This window comes from Ursus americanus, chromosome 18, assembly GCF_024610735.1.
Source record: "Ursus americanus isolate L20-20 chromosome 18, mUrsAme1.1.p, whole genome shotgun sequence".
NCBI lineage: Eukaryota > Metazoa > Chordata > Mammalia > Carnivora > Ursidae > Ursus > Ursus americanus.
The window spans coordinates 9,914,888-9,934,643 of NC_142144.1; the positions used below are offsets into that span (position 1 = coordinate 9,914,888).

Genomic DNA, 19,756 nt, shown 5'->3' on the forward strand with positions numbered 1-19,756 from the left:
ACCTAATTCTGCAACATTTTTGTGGTCAAATCTTTTTAAAGATTTTATTTTTATGTAATCTCTACACCCAATGTGGGGCTTGAATTTACAACCCTGAGATCAAGTGTCACATGCTCTACTGACTAAGCCAGCCAGGTGCTCCTTTGTGATCAATATTCTGAAGCAATCACACTAACTTAGGTTGCACTGCTGGTATATAGAGGTTTTCGCACTCGGGCTATCCATTTCTTCACCTACCAAAGTAGGTAAGAGCAAGAGGGATACATAGTGCAAAAAATATTTTGGAGTTATAAAACAGCTAAGGTTTCATTGAACTTTTCTGAACGTTTGTCATTTAATAAAAATGTGGAATTTATTAGTCAATTACAGTCACAATACAGTCATTATAGATTTCCCCTTCTGTATTCATCCCACCGAACACAAAACAGAGCAGTGTGTCAGTTTGACTTTCCTCATGTGAGTCACCACCTTGGGTCACTCCTTTGTCGGTGGAATCCCCTTTCTCAGTATCACAGTTCAGAGTGACAGAATTTGAATCTTCCTTCTCAGAAGTACACATCACCGGCCATGGAATGACACACATGGAATGATCCAATCGTCCAGGGGGTAGAAAAGTATCAAATTTAAGCAAAGTCCAATGCTGCTTTTCTATGTTAGAGAAAAGACATACAAAGGCTCTGTGTTAAGAAACTTCCAGAAATACTCAGTGATTGCTGTATCAGCCCTAACAGAAATAGGAAATAAAAGAAGAAAAAAATCTGGGGCGCATGGGTGGTGCAGTTGGTTAGGTGTTGGTTTTGGCTCAGGTCCTATTTTCAGGGTTATGAGATCGAGGCCCAAGTCCGGCTCTGGGCTCAGTGTGGAGTCGGCTTGGGATTCTCCCTCTCCCTCTGCCCCTCCCATTCATGCTGTCTCTCTCTCTAAAATAAATAAATCTTAAAAAAAAACAACAAAAAAACAAAACTAATGGCAGTGTTACTGCTTTCATGATGTCATTCCCTAGAAGTTTGGTTTTCATTCCTTTGGATTTAGATGTGGAGGGAAAAGTCAAAGCACTGTGATACTTTTCAAAGAATGGTCACATTTGTCTTAAAGACCCTGCTCACCTATGTGATACTGGTACATTGTATTCAGTGCTCCTGTGGGAGTCATCCCTCCAAAGATATACAGGTGTTTCCCCACAGCCACAGCCGAGTGGGCAGCACAGCCTGTGGGAGCTGCCCCAGTGGGACTTAGCTTCTGCCACTTCATGTCACCTGCCAAGAGAAAGAAAGCGGGTGCAACATGACCTAGAATACGGATTCCACCTTACCTGTCAGACTCCTGCAGTGTGCAAACCAATCACTGAAGGTCGTCCACTAAGCACTCTGAGAGGTAACACAGCAAGGTTTAGTGTGCACAGAAATTATTTGGGGGAACTTCAAATTCTGTTTGGGTGTCCCGGAAGAGAGGAGGAGCTCAGTACTCTATAGTTTTAGCAAGCATCTCAGGTGATTCTGATAGAAGTGGTCTTCAGAGTACACGGAATAAAAGGATATTATCTTTGGTGACTGTCACCATTTCCTAATTTGGAGCCCAGAAGGAGTTGAGTTCCGTATCTGTGTGTGCACGTTTCAAATACTAGCAGTTCCTTAGAAAGCAACTTCGTGAGTGCTGGCTAGGCACTTTAAAGATTATGCTTGCTCACAACTGTCCTCTGAAACTGCTATTCCTTCTGCCGACTCTCCTTTTACTGGTGAAGAAACAATCAAAGAGGGAAACACTTGTGCAAGATCTCACAGCGAGCAGAAGGCACAGCTAGAACGATACTCAGGCCTGATGCTAGAACCTCTTCTCTGCACTGTAATGTGCTGCCTCAAGCACCTGCTCCCAACCTACTTCTGCAAGGATATTAGCATCTTTACAAACAAGCACTGAAATGAGGCATGATATTATTGGATTTTAGGTTTAGAGAACTACCGGGGTAGAAAAGGAAGAGAAATAGCCGGGAAGTAGTTCCTCAGCACAAGCGAGTAGAACTGTCTTTTTAGAGGCGCCTGGGTGGCACAGCGGTTGAGCGTCTGCCTTCAGCTCAGGGCGTGATCCCGGCGTTGTGGGATCAAGCCCCGCATCGGGCTCCTCCGCTATGAGCCTGCTTCTTCCTCTCCCACTCCCCCTGCTTGTGTTCCCTCTCTTGCTGGCTGTCTCTATCTCTGTCAAATAAATAAATAAAATCTTAAAAAAAAAAAAAAAGAACTGTCTTTTTAAAAATATGCATTAAAACCCCAGTTGAGGGTGCCTCACCCTCTTCCTGGTGTTTTTAACCATTTAGCGCGGCAAGTCTGGTCACGAACCTCCAGACACACTTGAAGTTGTCCATGCCCCTCATGGGCAGAGGGTTAATGGTTAATGCCAGCCAGGGAATCCAATCAGGGAATGCGAAGCATAATGAATTTTAATGAAAGAACAGGGCTGTTGGAAGCAGAAGAGATAATTAAAGGCTGGGTCCACAGCAAGTACTCAGAACAGGATTGCTTTCATTGGTATTATTATTTATTATTATTCAGGCCACATTTGACAGAAATCTAGCCAAGATTCTGCTGGCTGGCCAAGTGACCCACACTTATGAGCAAAGCTATATTCTATCAAAGCATATTTTATTTAATTTTAAGCAGACAAGTCCCCATGCCCTCTACCCTACTTACTTATATCAATGCAATGGAGATCATCATAGAACTTGTCCCCTGCCAAGCCTCCATGGATGAAGAGCTCTGTCCCCGCTGCCACCATCACATGACCATGCCGGGGGGATGGAGGTTTTCCAAGTGTCTCTGGCTGTGACCAGGTCAGAGTGTCTAGAAAAGTAAATTCATTGACATCAGAAGAAAAAGCTAGGAAGAACATGAGAAACAGACCGAAGCTTCACTTCCCAGCAAGCAGAGATGTTCAAAGCAGAAAGTGACCTTGGCGTCGGTCACTCCAACTTGCCAACCCAGTCCAGGTCTGCCTGAACACTTCCAGGGCTGGAGAATTCACTACCTTACATGCCTGCCCCTTTCACTGGGCATTAGGAAACTATTCCTTGCTTAGACCTGTAACTGCCCCAGAGTTCAAAAGAATGAGTCTGCTTCTTCTGTGACAGGCCTTCAGAGTCTTCCTTTTCCAAGACAGTATCTTTAATTGATTTGCTGGAAGCATGGGGGGGGGGACTACTTTTAAAGTTAGCCGAGCCTGCTAGAACACAGGGTGTGGAGTTAAAACTTGCTCATTTCACTGAATAACTTTGTGGCCTTGTGGCAGTGAATTCCCTAAGCTCCAGTTTTTACAGCTGTAAAATGGGGATAAAGATACTACCTAGCTCTCAGGGTTAAAGTATGGATTAAATGAGATGTACATAAGGCATAGGCTTGGAGGAAGTACTCCGCACGTGAGAGTTTGTGTTAGAATTACTGTTTGTGGCATGCCTGACGGTTGTGCATGGAGCCCCACTATTCGAAGGAATACAATTTGAAATAATCTGAAATAGGCTTATGCGCAAACATTCATCGCAGCATTGTTTGTAATAGACAACTGAAAAGAGCTTCGGTGCTTCAACGGGTGAATGGTTGTTATTGCTACAATCAAGATAGAGTACCATGTATTTGTTAAAAATGTTGAAGATTGAGGCACGTGGCTGGCTTAGTCAGTAGAGCACGCGACTCTTAATCTCAGGGTCCGTTCAAGCCCTACAGTGGGAATGGAGCCTATTTAAAACAAACAGATAAACATGTTGAAGACTTCATGGTCACAGGGGAAGTGCTTAAGAGAAAAACATAGGCTACAAATATTACATGTAGAATTATCGCTATCTTTTTAAATTTTATTTATTTTTATTAAGTAAACTCTACCCCCAACAAGTCCCATGCTCTGCTGACTGAGCCAGCCCAGCACCCCATCTCCGCTATTTAAAAAAAAGATTGGAAACACACTGAGATGTTAATAATTTGGGAGCGATAGTATTTTACATACATGTATAGAGTACGCATATATATACATACATTTTTTTCCTCATTCCTTAGAGTTTCATGTCTTCAAAACCAACATTATTTAACATTTTTAAAACTGCTTAAAAGATTTGCAAAGCCCATTCTTTCAGGAAAGAGAAAAGTCATACTGTGATGTGTTTTCATTCTTCCAATTTTATGTTGTAAGTTGGAAATTTTGCTTATCGCATCTTCCCAAGAAAGGCTGCATTGCTCGTGAAAAACACACATGAAAACTATTTTTGGCCCATGTTATTTGTAAATTGTTATTCATAAATGCCTACTAGTTAGAGGAAGAAATGCAAATAAACGCTCCGCAAGAGGTCTCATAATTCTAAATGTTTCTATGCACTGGGTGTTATGCGCAAATAATGAATCATGGAACATTACATCAAAAACGAAGTATGGTGACTAACATAATAAAAAATTATTATAAAAAAATAAATAAAAATCAATGTTTCTATCATTTTCACCCAGTAATTCCACTCCTCAGCATCAACTCCACATAAATGTTTGTAACACATACAAAAATTAATGTGTACGTTCACTGTAACACTGTCAGCAAAAAGTCAATCAGTAGGAAAATGAATGAATGAATAAGGAATAGCCACAGGATATGCTCTGCAAGGAAATTGGTGCTGGCTTAGAAGACATCCGTGATGTGTGATTAAACGAAGGGTTCATAACGTATTCGTGAGGTGCACCCTGTATGCCAGGCACTGTACTACGCACTGTATCACATTATCTCATTTAATCTTTCCAGCTCTTTTTAGTAGGCACTATGACTATCTCTATTCTACAGATGAGCGACCTAAGACCTAGCGAGATTAACAAGTCAAAAGTAATACAGAAAGTATGTGTCAGATCTGGTCCTGAGTCCAGGTTAGGTGGCTGCAAAATGCTTGCTTTCAACTACTGAGATTTAGCCTCACCCCTCACCAGCAAAAGTAAGTTGTAGAACTGTATTTATAATTAGATCCCATGTATGTGTTTTCAAGTTTCTATATCATTTCAAAATTCATAGAAAATTCATAAATGTCCATTTACACGTATATGTGTGATTTATAAATGCATAGGCAAGTCTGGAAGGAGACCTCAGGAACTGCTAAGAGTGTTTCCCTCTTAGAGTGGAGTTTGGGGAGTGGGAAGGAAAGCATAAGGGGGAAACTTCCACTTTTTTTGTTTTATTAATGACACGGTTTAAATATTTTAAATTGGTCATTTATACCTTTTTAAATGCACGTGTTGCTGTGGGAGGAAGATATTAGCTCAGGGACACATCGAAGACATCTAGAAGTGAGACACTCAGACAAAGTGTCATTTTCTAACCTCTGCCTCCTACATCAGGTAAGCTGTAGGCCCAGGTGACTCTGACCTGGTAAGTGGCAGCCCTAAGGGGCCTGCCAGTCCATACTTGCGTCAAACACATGCAGCTTCACATCCTGCACGGGCTGGGCGCCTCTCTCTCCGCCCCCAAAGACATACAGCTGGTTTCCAATGGCTGCAGAGGATGTGTGGAATGTTCTTGGGGATGGTGGAGGGCTGGTCACCTCTGGCACGGTCCAGGTCCTGGTTTCTGGTCCAGAGAAAGAAGGCAGGCACCTAAAATATCCAGACTGATGGACCTCTGATCTTGACTCTGAGGCTAGGCAGGGTTACCTTCCACACCCCCAACCCCAACGGGGACAGCAGAGGTCTAGGCAGGGTTCTCGTGCCAGCGAAGTCAAGGAGGGGTAGCAGGGGATCATGAGAATTTTCCCAGATTGAGTCAAATCCCCAAGACTGAAAAGTCACACACACGATTAAGAATGAGGTCGACTTGTTTTTCGAGATCTTCCTTCAAACATCCTCTCTGAACACTCTTCTCCTTTGCGGACTACCCTGGGCCCATTCAGGGGAGCCCAGCATCTGCTAAAATTCTCCCCACTAGAGGCTAGAACTAAATGTGCCAAATTTCCCAGAATATGTGGCCATGGCCATTAAAAGAAAATAGACAAAGCAATCACAGTGTCAGTAGTAATAATAATAGCTCCTTCTAAATAGTACGTGCTAAGTAAATATTAGTTTCAGATTTTTACAGATAAGGGAATCGAAGCAGAGACAGATGAAGTCATTTGTTTAAAGTGACGTGGCTAGGGGCACCTGGCTGCCTCAGTCGGTGGAGTGTGCAACTCCTGATCTTGGGGTTGTGAATGTGAGCCCCACGTTGGATGTAGAGATGTACTTAAAAAATAAAGTCTAAAATAAAATAAAGTCACATGGCTAATAAATGGCTGAGTTGGGATTCAGATTCCATTTTGATAACACCAAGATCTACGTATTTTCCACTCTTCTGACTTGAGAATAAAAATTAACCACCTGCAAAGAAGCTTCTCTCTTTTTAGAATGGAGCACGAGTTTTATAGAAACAGATGCATTAACTGAGCACCTTCCTTGTGCAGAATCATTGTCCTTTGCATTCTGCCTGTCGTCCCCACTCAACTCCAGGAGGTGTTTGGAAAGTATCCTCATTTTGCAGATGAGAGAACTGAAGCTCAGAAAATTTAAATCCTCCCCACCCCCCACCCCCACCACTGCCAGATCACAGCACTTGTGAAAGGCAGAGCAGAGGTTTGAACTCAGATCTGTCAAGACTCCCACACTCGCGCCACCACAACACACCAGGAATTATTTCTTGCCTAGGAAATTCTGTGCCTTTTGTAAAGGTCTTCATTCAGCATACAGAGTGCTACAGGAAGCGTGTATGGGACTCAAACATGAACCTGGAGACGGAAGAAGTCTCAGCCTATATCCAAAGCAAAACGTAATCCTCTCTAGAGCTATGGATCTTGGAGAGCTTTTGGCTCTTAGGTGGAGTTAGAAGGTGCGTAGCCTCTAGGATCAGAAGATTTTCAAAACAACCACAAAGGAGTTAAGCCATTTGACAGACTGGCCTTAGTAACAAAATAGCTAACAATTCACATTTTTCCTATTTCTTGGGCATGGTGTCAAATTATACTTTCTAGGAGAAAAGGGATCTGGTAGAAAATCAACCCCTCTGACAGAGGCTTTCCAAATTCTCTGTATTTTATTCAAATGGATGCCACCATCGAAAATCAAAAGGCCAGGGATCCAGAACTGATTTCCATCTGCCAAACCAAAGCTACATCAACCACAACAACAATTATCGAGCGTTAACTGTGTGCCAGATATTGAAAAAACTAAAATCCTTGCCAAACTTAACAAGGTAAGAACTATGACTATCCCAACATGACAGAATGCTTGCAAACAAGCATCTTACTCAGAGAGCACTGGGCAAGAGTTGACTGTCATATGAAAAATGTCCAGGTTGCCAATCGTTAACAAAATGCATATTTAAATAATTAGATACAAGTTTTTTAGCCTATCAAATTAGCAGTGTTTAAAAATGATAAATTCAGGGGCGCCTGGGTGGCTCAGTCGTTAAGCATCTGCCTTCAGCTCAGGGCGTGATCCCAGAGTCCTGGCATCGAGCCCTGCATCAGGCTCCTCCGCTGGGAGCCTGCTTCTTCCTCTCCCACTCCCCCTGCTTGTGTTCTCTCTCTCGCTGGCTGTCTCTCTCTGTCAAATAAATAAATAAAATCTTTAAAAATAAAAGATAAATTCAGGGGTGCCTGGCTGGCTCAGTTGGTGGAACATGCGATTTTTTTTTTTTAAAGATTTTATTTATTTATTCCACAGAAATAGAGACAGCCAGCAAGAGAGGGAACACAAGCAGGGGGAGTGGGAGAGGAAGAAGCAGGCTCACAGCAGAAGAGCCTGATGTGGGGCTCGATCCCATAACGCCGGGATCACGCCCTGAGCCAAAGGCAGACGCTTAACCGCTGTGCCACCCAGGCGCCCCGGAACATGCGATTTTCAACCTCAGGGTTGTGAGTTCAAGCCCCAATAAAAAATAAATAAATAAAATCTTATAAAAAAAGAAAAGATAAATTCAGTGCCAGTCAGGAGTGAAAATACACTATTAAATACAGAGAGAGGAGCAGTTGGAAAACTCTGGAGAACAACTGGGTAGCATGTATCAAAAGCCTTAAAGTTCATAGTGTTTTACTTGGTCTTTTTAATTCTGGGCATGAATTCTTTTTTTTTTTTTTTAAGATTTTTTATTTATTTATTTGACAGAGATAGAGACAGCCAGCGAGAGAGGGAACACAAGCAGGGGGAGCAGGAGAGGAAGAAGCAGGCTCATAGCGGAGGAGCCTGACGTGGGGCTTGATCCCATAACGCCGGGACCACGCCCTGACCCAAAGGCAGGCGCTTAACCGCTGTGCCACCCAGGCGCCCCTGGGCATGAATTCTAAGCAAATAATTGTCAATGACTTCTGAACAAAGATGTTCACTCTTTGTGATTTATAATGGCAAAAATCTGAAAACAAACTAAATTATGGTACTATCACAAAAATGGAGTATCATGCAGCCATTAAAAGTGATGTTAAAGCAAAGTTAATAGGAAACCATTTCTGTAGTAATTATGAAATTAAAAGGAAAAAGGCACAATAGTGTAGGGGTGAAACAGCATGAACTCAGGCTTACAAAAATACAGAGAAATAAAAGAAAGGAAGTACACAGAGAGGTTATCAGTAGCCTGAATGTCACAGGATTGTGGATGTCTTTTGTCCACTTTATGCTTTTCAAGTATTTTACAATGAATTATATTTACAAAGAGAAAACAACAAAAAATTTTTAACTTCAATTTTTAACAAAAAGACAAGTGCACCTCCCATGGGTGGTTCAGGAACATCCTCTCAGAAGAGATGTTCCTAAACTGCTTCATCTCTGATAAAACTGCCAGCGACACTGGGCAGGAACTTTGCACTGTTTGGCTAAAAGAAACGTAACAGGAGAATCTAGGTCAGGGTTTCTTAACTTCGGCACTACTGGCATTTGAGACTAGATAATGCGCTGTTATGGGGGGGCTGTCCTGTGTATTACAGGACGGACAGCAGCATCTCTGGCCTCTGCCCACTACATGCCAGTAGCAACCCCCCACAACCCAAGCTCGATCGCCAAAAATGTGTCCAGATGTCCTCTGGGGGACACAATCGCCCCCATGTGAGACCCCCTGACCTAGGTGACAGGTTCTAGGCTGGCTTAGTCACTGACTCAGTCGTTGGAGTGTGCCTGGACCTGGGTCACCCACTTGGCATAGCTGTTCTCTGAAGTTTCTTCCAGCTTTGGCTTTTAAGAAGTTGATAATTGTACATGTTATGAGGTGGGGGGTGGGGGTTGGAGGATGTTAATTCTGTTATTTTCAGATTCTGCTAGAAGTTAAAATTCCTATTTTCAGGCGCCTGGGTGGCTCAGTCAGTTAAGGGTCTGCCTTCGGCTCAGGTCATAGTCTCAGGGTCCTAGGATGAGCCCCGCATCGGGCTCCCTGCTCAGCGGGGAGCCTTCTTCTCCCTCTCTCTCTCTAGCCCTCTCCCCCGCTCATGTTCTCTCACTTTCTCTCTCAAATAAATAAATAAACTCTTTTAAAAATCATAAAAAATAAAAATTCCTATTTTCTTTTTTTTTTTTTTAAAGATTTTATTTATTTATTCGACAGAGATAGACAGCCAGCAAGGGAACACAAGCAGGGGGAGTGGGAGAGGAAGAAGCAGGCTCATAGCGGAGGAGCCTGATGTGGGGCTCGATCCCATAACGCCGGGATCACGCCCTGAGCCCTGAGCTGAAGGCAGACACTTAACCGCTGTGCCACCTAGGCGCCCCCAAAATTCCTATTTTCTATGAGGTCAGCAAAGTTAAATGAATTATTCAGGACAGTCCAAATGAGTTCTGCTCCGGGAGATGGAACCGGATTTCTTTATTTAGAAAGAAAGATTATTTAAAAATAACCTTTGGCTACTTACCAGGATTCAGTACTTGTAGGCAATTTCGATTTCCTGACTGGTCAGCACCTCCAAACACCCAGATGGTATGAGGTGCACAAGAGGGAACGAAGCTGGCATGCTCGTAACGGGGCAAGAGGCCCTCGGCGGCGGCCAAATCCCATCGGTGAGTTCCTAGAAGACACTTCACTCAGCCCCTGCACTGGAGCTGCCAACTGCTTCTATCGGTTGACAGACTTGGGGGAGGGCAGTGAGGAGAAAAGGGTCGAAAGCGTAAGCGAACAACTATCAGGTCACTTGCAGGGAATATGGTCAAATTCTAAAGTTCTATTATAGACCTTCAGGGACTGTCTGCCTAGTCCAGAAACCCTCCTCTAGGGAAACTCCTCCCGCTCTCCCAACCACAGGGGTAGAGATCCCAAAAACCTGTTTGTACTACAACACCTTGACTTTCTGGCTTCAGCTGATCGGGTCAAAGGTAGTCACTTGACCCAAAACGGATCAATCAGATCCTCTCTCTGGAGAAGCCAGAATTCAAACAGATTTCTGGATTCTTCTATCATGTGTGGAGAAGCAGCTGAAGTCAAAGTACGGAGAAGAGAAAAAAGAAACATCTACATAAAGAAGTGGATCTCCCCAGAGAGAGTGAGGGAGAGAGTAGATGGATTTTGATGGCTTTCCAATTCCTGCTTCTGCTCTCTCCTGAGGCTAGGCTGTATTTCCTATGTTTGGATTCTTCCCTTTTTATTTATTTGTATTTTTTTGCCAGTTTAAGAGAGTCTCTGTTACCTGCAACTAAACGATTTCTGGCTAAAACAGGTTTACAACCACCAAGGGGAGTAAGTTATTATCCCCATTTTCAGGACACTGAAGCCCGGGGTGGGGGTGGGGGAGTTACACGGGTTAGCCAGGGTCACAAAGCTAATACTAGGTCCCACCAAAGATGTACGTGAACCAGACAGTGAGTTTCTTGAGGGCTGGAAGAGATTTCACTTGCCTCTGATTTCCTAGCGCTGGGTATAGAAATTCAAATGCCCACGTAGGAGGGAACGTGGCAAATTGGGGGATGAGAACCCCACTGAGAGGCGGCATCTCGACTGTTGCCATGTAGACATGCAGGCCTGCTGATGTCAGATCTCCCAAAATTATCAGGAGAAGCCAAACCATTTCCATCTTTATATGTAGACCCTTACACATTTGGTTGGCGAACAACTTAGATTAAAGCGATAACGGCAAAGTAGCATGGACCTAACAAAACGTGTATGTGGGCCACTGGTTTTCTTCTGCTCATTGTGTATAGTACAGAGTGGTCGCCATTCATTCCTTCTTCATTCATTCATTCATTCATTCATCCATCCATCTATCTACCCAAATACTTAAAAAGCACCTACTCTGTGGGCGCCTGGGTGCCTTAGTCATTTAAGCAACCAACTCTTGATTTCGGCTCAGGTCATGATCTCAGAGACAGATCAGGCCCTCCATGGGGCTCTGTGTTCAGAGCATGGAGCCTGCTTAAAGAATCTCTCTCCCTCTCTCTCTGCCCCTCTACCGTCCTTGTTGGTGCGCTCACTTGCGCTGTCTAAAAAAAAGTTAATTAATTAATTAATTAATTAATTAAAAAGCACCTACTCTGTACCAGGCACTATGGTAGTGGCTGGGGATATAATGATGAATAATGTAACTATGTTCCTTGTTTCCAAGGAGATTATACTCTTGTGGGGAAGACAGACAAGAAACAATCACATGTGATAAGAGCTGTGAAGGGGGATAAGAATGGGAAAGTACAGAATACTATGGAAATATAGAGGGCGGGTTGTGACATTGTGATTTATATTAAGAAATAGATATGTGATCTTTGTCCGTTCCAGGCACAGAGCTTTTAAAACCCTTGGAATTTCCCAAATTATAAGTTTGAAAAGGTGTCTTATGTAACAAGCCCCTGTCAACCACACCTGGGTTTATGTTTATGAGGTGACTTCTGGAAAGCCCTAAGGATGGGGCCTGGCTGCCAGGGGAACCAGCCATATGATTTAGAAGTTTGGGACTTTCAGCCCCAGCCTCCCACCCCTACCTCTGGGAAAGGTAGAGAGGTAGAGGTTGAATCAATCACCAAAGGCCATTAATTTAATCAATCATGCCTGTGTAAAGAAGCCTCCAGAAAAACCCAGAAGAAGGGGTTTAGAGAGCATCCAGGTGGGTAAACACATGGAGGTGCTGGGAGGACGGTGCACCATAGAAGGTATGGAAGTTCTGTGCCCTTCCCCCATACCTCGCCCTACGCGTCTCTTCCCTCTGGCTGTTCCTGAATTATATCTTTTTAAAATAAACCAGCGAGCTAGTAAGTAAACTATTTTCCCCAGTGAGCCACTCTAGCAAGTTAATGGAACCCGAGGAGGGGATCATGGGAATCTCTGATTTATAGCTGGTAGGTCAGAAGCACAGGCAGCAAGCTGAACTTGCGGGTAGTGTCTGGAGTGGGGAAGGGGTGGGAGAGTCGTATGGGATCGGATGCTAAATCCAGGTGGATCTTGTCATAACTGAATTGAGCTGTAGGACACTCAGAATTGCTTGCTGTGGGGAAATATCCCCAGACATTTGGGGACCAGAAATGAAATATTGAGACTAGTGTGGAGAGGAGAGGTACGAGTAGAGAAGGAAAACAGAATGGTTCTCCTTTCCAGTGGTGGTGCCTAAACCAGTCCAGAAGTATCAGGGAAAGCTTCCTGATGGGAGGGACGGTTAATCTGAGATCTGAAAGATGAACAGTAGCCAGGTGATAAGGAAAGGGAAGAGCCTTCCAAGCAGAGAGAACAGTATGTGCAAAGGCTGGGAGACCAGAGATTCAGACATGTCCAAGGGACTGAAGGATACTCAGTGTAGCAAATGCGGGCTTGGGAGAGCCAAGAAATGAGTTGGGAATGGCTTGAAAGGTGGGAGTGACATGGTCAGATTTGTATTTTAGAAAATACTCTCTGGCTAGGTATAGAAAATACACTGTACATGGGTAAACTTGGAAGCAGAGAGACCAGAGGAAGACAACAGGAAGGGAGACAACAGGAAGACAACAGGAAGAGGCTATTGGACTGTCTAGGGGAGAAGTAATAATGCTTGGACCGCAGTAGTAGCAGGGGAAATGGACAGACATGGAAGAGGATAGAGAAACTTAGGACTTGGTGACTAATTAGATACGTGGATGGAAAAGGAGGTGGGGCCATCGATGTCTCCCGGAGGAATATCTGATGAAGGAATGGTTGGATGTCCAGGGCTCTAAACAGACTCTGTGACCCCCACCCCCCAAAAAGAAGGTATTGGTTGGGTGCATGTGTTCCAGAGGTCTGCTGAGAGCTTAGGGACTTCTCAGTGATGTTCATTTTCTTGGGAGGAGAACCCTGCTATCTGGTCTGAACTGGTGTTCTTACAAATACTCTGGTCATGGCCAATAGCATAAGCTCTGCTCTCTGGCCACAGGGCACCCGCCCCGCAGCTGCTGGTCTTACCCAGATCCATGGTGTGCACATCCGAGAAGCTCCTGTTTGGATCTGCTCCCCCAACAATGAAGACCTTCCCTCTCTTGGCATCACCGACTGGGGGTAAATATGAACAGCTGTGGCCAACCCGAGCACAGGGGCTGTCTCCAGGGGGGGTCAAGGTGTACCTGCCAAAGGGAGGATGGATTCAGGAGACCCACGCAGCGGTGTGTTTTTTCCACTCCTCGTGAAATACCCCCAGAATGAGGGCTCTTACACACACACACACACACACACACACACACACACTTTAAGTTGTATCCAGCAAAGCACTATTTCCCTGATTCATCATAGTACCTTCCATTTGCACATAACCTTTGCCTTTTCAGTTTTGTCACTACTTTCGTCTCATGTTAACCTAATGGGGATACACTGGGCTAGTAATTGTCCCCATTGGGTAGACAGGGAAACTGACACCCAGAAAAGTTCCGTGGTGTGTCCTGGCACGAGATGGGAGTCATGAGCATGGTTGAATTCAGGCAGACCAGGTTCAAGCCCCCAGTCAGCTGCTTTCGAGATGTGTGACCTTCGGAAGTCATTTAACCTTTCTAAACCTTCCTTAGTTTCCTCGTTTGTAAACTGAGGATGGCAGTAGTTCTTACCTGGGAAGGGTAAGACGAGGTCTTGTAACAGTGCAGGGAAGGCCTCAGTAAATGGTGGCTGGAACTTCAGGTGCACTCACATAGGAACCTACAGCCCTAACGCTCTTGCCACTAGCCCGCGATGCATTGTCAAGGAACATTCTCCAGAATGTACTGATTTTAAGAGCTTTCCCAGATTATTCATAAAGCTTGACCTGATGGAAGCCAGAGCTAGGACTCTGAAAAAATCAAATACAGGATCCATCCATACCATTCTCTAAAGGCATTCTGAACGCTGACTATAAAAACATACTTCAAACTTCCTGGTTGGAAAATAAAATTCTGTAGCTGTTTTTCAGGCCCTGTCTCGTTAGACCTCTCTGGCATTTGGTAGTCCTGACTCTTCCCTCCTCCTCGTAACTTTCTCCTTACCTGCTTCCCCACATCCCTTCCTTTTGGTTCTTTACCCATCTTTCTGGCTGCTCTTTTCCATTTTCTTGCTCTCACTCCTCTCCCACCAGCTGTCTCCTCAGCATTAGTACCCCTGGATTCTCCTCCCTTCTCAGTCCACGCTCGCTCACCCTAGCAAGTTCACCTGCACTGATGGTCTCAGCTACCACCCACCTATGTATCCATCAGTGATTTCCAAGTCTCTATTTCTTTTCCAGATCTCTCTTCTGATAACCAGATTCACATATCCTATTATCACCTGAATGATTACTAACAATGTACCATGCCTGCTGCTAACTTCGTTATAATCCTGGGTTTCCCTAAATCTGCACAAAACCCCTTCTTTTTACCACCGACGGCCCAAGACTTAGAAAGGTTAAACAACTTACCCAAGAGCACACAGCTACCCAGACACATGGTGAATAAGACAAAAAGTTCCCGCCTCCAGAGCCCTTACAGACTAGTTGGGAAGAGAAACATTAAACGGATAATTTCACAAATATCCATTTTATTTTAATTTTTCTGTAAAGGAGTACAAGGGATATATTGTATGACAACATATCCTAAGGGGACCTTACCCTATATAAGGAGAGGTGGGAGAAGGAGGTGGTCAGAGAAGGCTTCCTGAAGAAGCACCATTTGAACTGAGCTCTGAAATATGAGTAGAAGTTAGCTGGGCAAAGGGAGGGATGAAACATGAGGGAAAGAGTGACCCAGGAAGAGACCAGCACACACAGTACCAGAGTTTGCAGTGCAAGGCATGTTAAAGAACAGAAAGAGAACAAAGGATGAGTTAGGGTACTTGAGGTTGGAAAGACAGGCAGGGACAGATCATGCAAGGTCCAGCGGGCCATTTTAAGGACTCTGGTTTTTATCTTTTTTTTTTTTTTTTTAAGATTTTTATTTATTTATCTGACAGAGATAGAGACAGCCAGCGAGAGAGCGAACACAAGCAGGGGGAGTGGGAGAGGAAGAAGCAGGCTCATAGCGGAGGAGCCTGATGTGGTGCTCGATCCCATAATGCCGGGATCATGCCCTGAGCCGAAGGCAGATGCTTAACCTCTGTGCCACCCAGGCGCCCCTCTGGTTTTTATCTTAAGATCAAAGCAGCACAAGGGGCACCTGGGTGGCTCAGTCGGTTAAGCATCTGCCTTCCGCTCCGGTCATGATCTCAGGGTCCTGGGGTCGAGCCCTGTGTTGGGCTCCCTGCTCAGCAGGGAGTCTGCTTCTCCTTCTCCCTCTCTCCCTCCCCCCTGCTGGTGTGCTCACACTCTCTCTCTCTCAAATGAATAAATAAAATCTTTATAAAAAAGAGAGAGAGATCAGAGAGGCACAAAAGGGTTTTAAACCAGGGAATGCCAGGATCAGATTTATGCTGGCTGGAGAGCAAGAGTGGATGCAGGGAAGCCAAACTGGAAGACCTTCCTCCAAGGTCCTACATAAGCATTGCCTCCTCCCTACAGTCTTCTGTGAGCCCTGCTTCAGTACTGACCACATTTCCTCACCATCACCTGCTCAGTGCAGCCCCTACGACACCTGCCGAGACTATTCACCTTTGCTCCTTCAGCACCCACACAGCAGCTGCCCCTGTCAGGCCAGTGTTAGCTGAATAAAGGGTTGGTTGAGCCAGTAGCCAAGAAACAGTAAGGCCGGTTTAAACCACATCCCCTTCCCTGAAAATCTTAAAAGTGAGTCACAGCTTGAGGGACGACACAGTGTTGGAGCTGCGGATGCCAGATGGTCTGTGCCTTACTCTTCCTAGTAAATGGATTTTAACAAAATCAACATCTGCTCTGTGATAATTATTGCCCCACGATCTTTCCTCGGAAGACCTTTCCAGACAGTTTGAGTCTAATTACCAGCAACTACAGACAGTTTCATCTCTACCCTTTTTTATAGATGATCAATCATGTTAGTAAACTGCTTAAAATGAAACAAAAACTCATGTTTTCCTCTGTCTGAATCCTTCCTTACAGACCATGTTGCTTTCCTGGGCTTGTCTCCAGGCTCCAAGACAGGCAGCAGCTTCATGGTGTCCTATGCATAAGAAAGAAAGGCACTTTTTAGACATTTATGATTATCTTTCACCTAAAACACAGAACAGATCTGGTCACTTTCTTCCTTAAAAACTTTCCTTTTGATGTGCCACTTTCTAGGGCCTGATTAATTTGAACAAGCATTACCAACACTTTGATAGAAACTTATATTTGGGAGGCGAATATAACACAACTTTATTAACACAATTATAGAAGTTTTTGGCTAAAGTTGTCTGTGTGTCTGTGATTTTTAATTAAAAACATTTTCGGGGGGGTGCGTCGGGGGCTCAGTCAGTTAAACATCTGCCTTCAGCTCAGGTCATGATCCCAGGGTCCTGGGATCGAGCAAGCCTCGATTTGGGCTCTCTCCTTGGCAGGGAGCCTGCTTCTCCCTTCTCCCTCTGCCTGCTGCTCCCCCTACTTGTGTTTTCTCTCTCTCTATCAAATAAATAAATAAAATCTTAAATTTTTTTCAGGGGTCATAAAATGTTCACGCTCATCAAAAGATAAAATGTTTTATGTTTTATTTATTTTTTTAAGGTTTATTTCTTTCTTTTTCTTTTTCTTTTTTTTTTTAAGATTTTTTATTTATTTATTTGACAGAGAGAGAGACAGCCAGCAAGAGAGGCAACACAAGCAGGGGGAGTGGGACAGGAAGAAGCAGGCTCCTGGAGGAGGAGCCCGATGCAGGGCTTGATCCCAGCACCCTGGGATCACGTCCTGAGCCGAAGGCAGACGCTTAACGACTGAGCCACCCAGGTGCCCCTAAGGTTTATTTCTTTTAGTAATCTCTACACTAAACACAGGGCTCAAACTCACAATCCAGAGATCAAGAGTCACCTTCTTCCAACCGAGCCAGCCAGGCACTCCAAAAGATAAAATATTTTATTTAATTTATTTTTTAAAGATTTATTTGCTTGAGGGGGAGGCAGATGGAGGGGGAGAAAGAGTCCCAAGCCAGCTCAGTGTGGAGCCTGATTGGGGGGGGGGCTGGATCCCACCACTCCAGAAATCACCACCCCAGCTGGAAACCAAGCTTATTAACAGACAGTGCCACCCAGGCATCCCAAACATAAAATATTTTAAAAGGCTGAGAAATACTGAACTCTGGGATAAACCCTGGCCTCAGCATGGCATTGAAAGCCTGGACTCAACCTTCTTCTCAGGAACGCAGCTCCACAGTGTCTTGCTATGTTGAGCTATTCTTGCTATATTTGTTGTTTCTATCACGGCAGGCCCTTTCATATCTTGGATCTTTCGCTACCCCTACCTGAAATGTCCCCTTCCCCTCTAGGCAACTAGGAAACTCCCAGTCAACCTCCAAAGCCCAGTTCAAACGTCCCCCCCTTCTCAGTATAACCTTCCCTGATTTGTTGCTTTCTATTTACATGCTCGAGTTACTTCCTTCTCCCTCTGAAGGTTATCTAGCAAGCCACCATCATTGCAGGGATCACCCTGAATGTGATTATCTATTTAAAGGTCTCTAGACTAAATTCCAACGGAGCTGGGCCTCTCAGATTCTTTCAGAGAACATACCAATGGGCTCGGCTTAGAGTAAAACTGAGGAATGAGTGAATGAAGAAAATGGATGAGATTCTTGGTAGATAAATTGAGAAATCCAACCTCTGGCCTAAGTCCCCGGCCGCTGTACCCAAAGCCCAGTGGGGTAAACTTCGCACGGGCGGGGACTTCCTACAGCTACCCCTGGCAGTCCCATCCCCCAGTCGCATCCCCGCGTGGCAGCGATAGAAGACAGGAGTCAGGGTCGGGAGAGCACAGGCTGGTTCCTTTGCGTCAGTGTGGCCGGGCCCGAGTCCAAGCACGCCCTCCCCAGGGGTCTCCACCCGGCCCGGGCCCACTACCCTAAAGGATGAGACCGCCCCCGCCCAGGATAGCGTGAGACCCACCACCCGAGAACCCCAGACCCGGACCGCATTACCTGCCGCAGCTTAGGACGGTCCCGGGCTGTGGCTCCGCCCCCAATATGGGCGGGGTCCGGGCATTCGCCCCGCCCCCAGACCCGGAACTGCGCGGCGGCCAACTGCTCTCCAGGTCTCGGGTCCCAGGACTCGGCCTCCAGGGCGCGCCCGAGGAACGCGACCGGGGGAGCTCCTCCCCTCCCGGAGCGTTGGCCTGGCGGTGCGTGTCTCGGAAACGAAGCGGGGCGGCGGTCCCTGGGGCTGTTCCTCCCCGGCGGAGTAAATAAGCCAGGACTACTTGGAAACGATTGACAAGCGAAATGCCGGGGGTTGGGCGCCCACTTGGACGACGCACATTCCTTCTGCAGCAGGGCTAGGGTATTCTCAGTTCCAGCGGCTGTTGGAAATGTTTTTAGAGAAAGGGAGAGTTGAAGATGCTTTCCTAGGTGTGAAATCTCCCTGCGCGATCCTTAGGCCACTTCAACCTTTGGCGCCGTACACAGCTGACTCATTCCATAATTAGCGTTTGTAACTATGGCAGGCACTATGCTGAACCAAATGTGGCCCCTGGCCTCCTGGACTGTACAGTCTAACTTAAAGAGAGAGAGAGAAGGAAGATTAAACAGAAAAATAACTAGGTACATTTGCAAAAAGTGCAAGGAATAAAAGGTTCATCAATGAGAGTATTCTTGGGGAAGTTAATTTTCTCTGGGCCTCAGTGTCACCCATCTGTAAAATGGAGCTAATAAGATTTTGGTCACAAGGTTATGGTGGGGAATACACGAGCTAATGAATAAAAAGTGCTCAGTGCCCAGTAGCTGGCACAGGATTGGTCTTCTGTAGAGTGTAATGCTATTCCTAGCTATAAATGAGTTTAGACAGACACCAGTCCTGACTGCTCATTTACCTTACGTCTGGTCTCCATAACCATAGGTTCCCTGCAGCTTTCCCAAAAGTGGAGAGGTGGCTCACCTTTGTCTATGTTCCAGTGAACCCCACAATCATTTAGGAAGACTGAAGCCAGTTATTGTGTCCTAGGAAATAGAAGAAAAAGCTAAGGAAGGAGACCACAGGAGCCCCTCAAGTATAGAGCCATGGTACTCCAGTAGGAACCAGACAGACATGCTTGGGTTCAAATCCAGGCTCCAGCACTAACCATGTAACTCTGACATTTGGCAAGTCCATTAACTTCTCTGACCCGCAGTTTCCTCATCTCTAGAATGGAGATAGTAATACCTTGAATACCAATTCTTGAAATTATAACAGGAATTTATTGACAAAGTGGAATTTGAGTCCTGCAGCTCTCCTCACTGGTCAAATATCCTTTTTCAAACACCTGGAGTCTTTGTGAGTTCCTACATTCATGGAAAAATCTCCATTGCTGTGTGCCACAGAG

At 45.1% G+C, this 19,756-nt stretch overlaps 1 protein-coding gene across 6 annotated transcripts; it reads right to left on the minus strand.

Moving 5' to 3' along the window:
• Window positions 1-326: 326 nt before the first annotated feature.
• On the minus strand, window positions 327-18,928 carry RABEPK (Rab9 effector protein with kelch motifs). 6 transcript variants are annotated; one of them, XM_045790951.2, is made up of 9 exons: window positions 18,381-18,482; window positions 14,795-16,442; window positions 13,977-14,194; window positions 13,345-13,502; window positions 9,869-10,021; window positions 5,416-5,577; window positions 2,685-2,834; window positions 1,107-1,256; window positions 327-648 (listed from the first exon to the last, which is right to left on the minus strand). In XM_045790951.2, the coding sequence occupies exons 4-9, from the start codon at window positions 13,352-13,354 to the stop codon at window positions 356-358; spliced, it is 918 nt and encodes a 305-aa protein (XP_045646907.1). In that variant the 5' UTR covers window positions 13,355-13,502; window positions 13,977-14,194; window positions 14,795-16,442; window positions 18,381-18,482; the 3' UTR covers window positions 327-355. The 6 variants fall into 6 exon arrangements, with proteins under 6 accessions (XP_045646907.1, XP_045646908.1, XP_045646903.1 ...); XM_045790952.2 differs by lacking the exon at window positions 18,381-18,482 and having other exon boundaries at window positions 14,795-14,865; window positions 16,384-16,442; XM_045790947.2 differs by lacking the exon at window positions 13,977-14,194 and having other exon boundaries at window positions 16,384-16,442; window positions 18,381-18,919.
• Window positions 18,929-19,756: the final 828 nt, after the last annotated feature.

What these genes read in the sequence shown, in the direction of transcription:
- RABEPK (XM_045790947.2), bottom strand. Translation starts at nt 16,436, where the DNA reads ATGAAGCTGCTGCCTGTCTTGGAGCCTGGAGACAAGCCCAGGAAAGCA. An exon ending in TGTGCACACCATGGATCTGG is followed by an intron (nt 10,022 to 13,344) that starts GTAAGACCAGCA and finishes AGTGTCTTCTAG; the next exon opens with GAACTCACCGATGGGATTTG. An exon ending in CCTACAAGTACTGAATCCTG is followed by an intron (nt 5,578 to 9,868) that starts GTAAGTAGCCAA and finishes TCTCTGGACCAG; the next exon opens with AAACCAGGACCTGGACCGTG.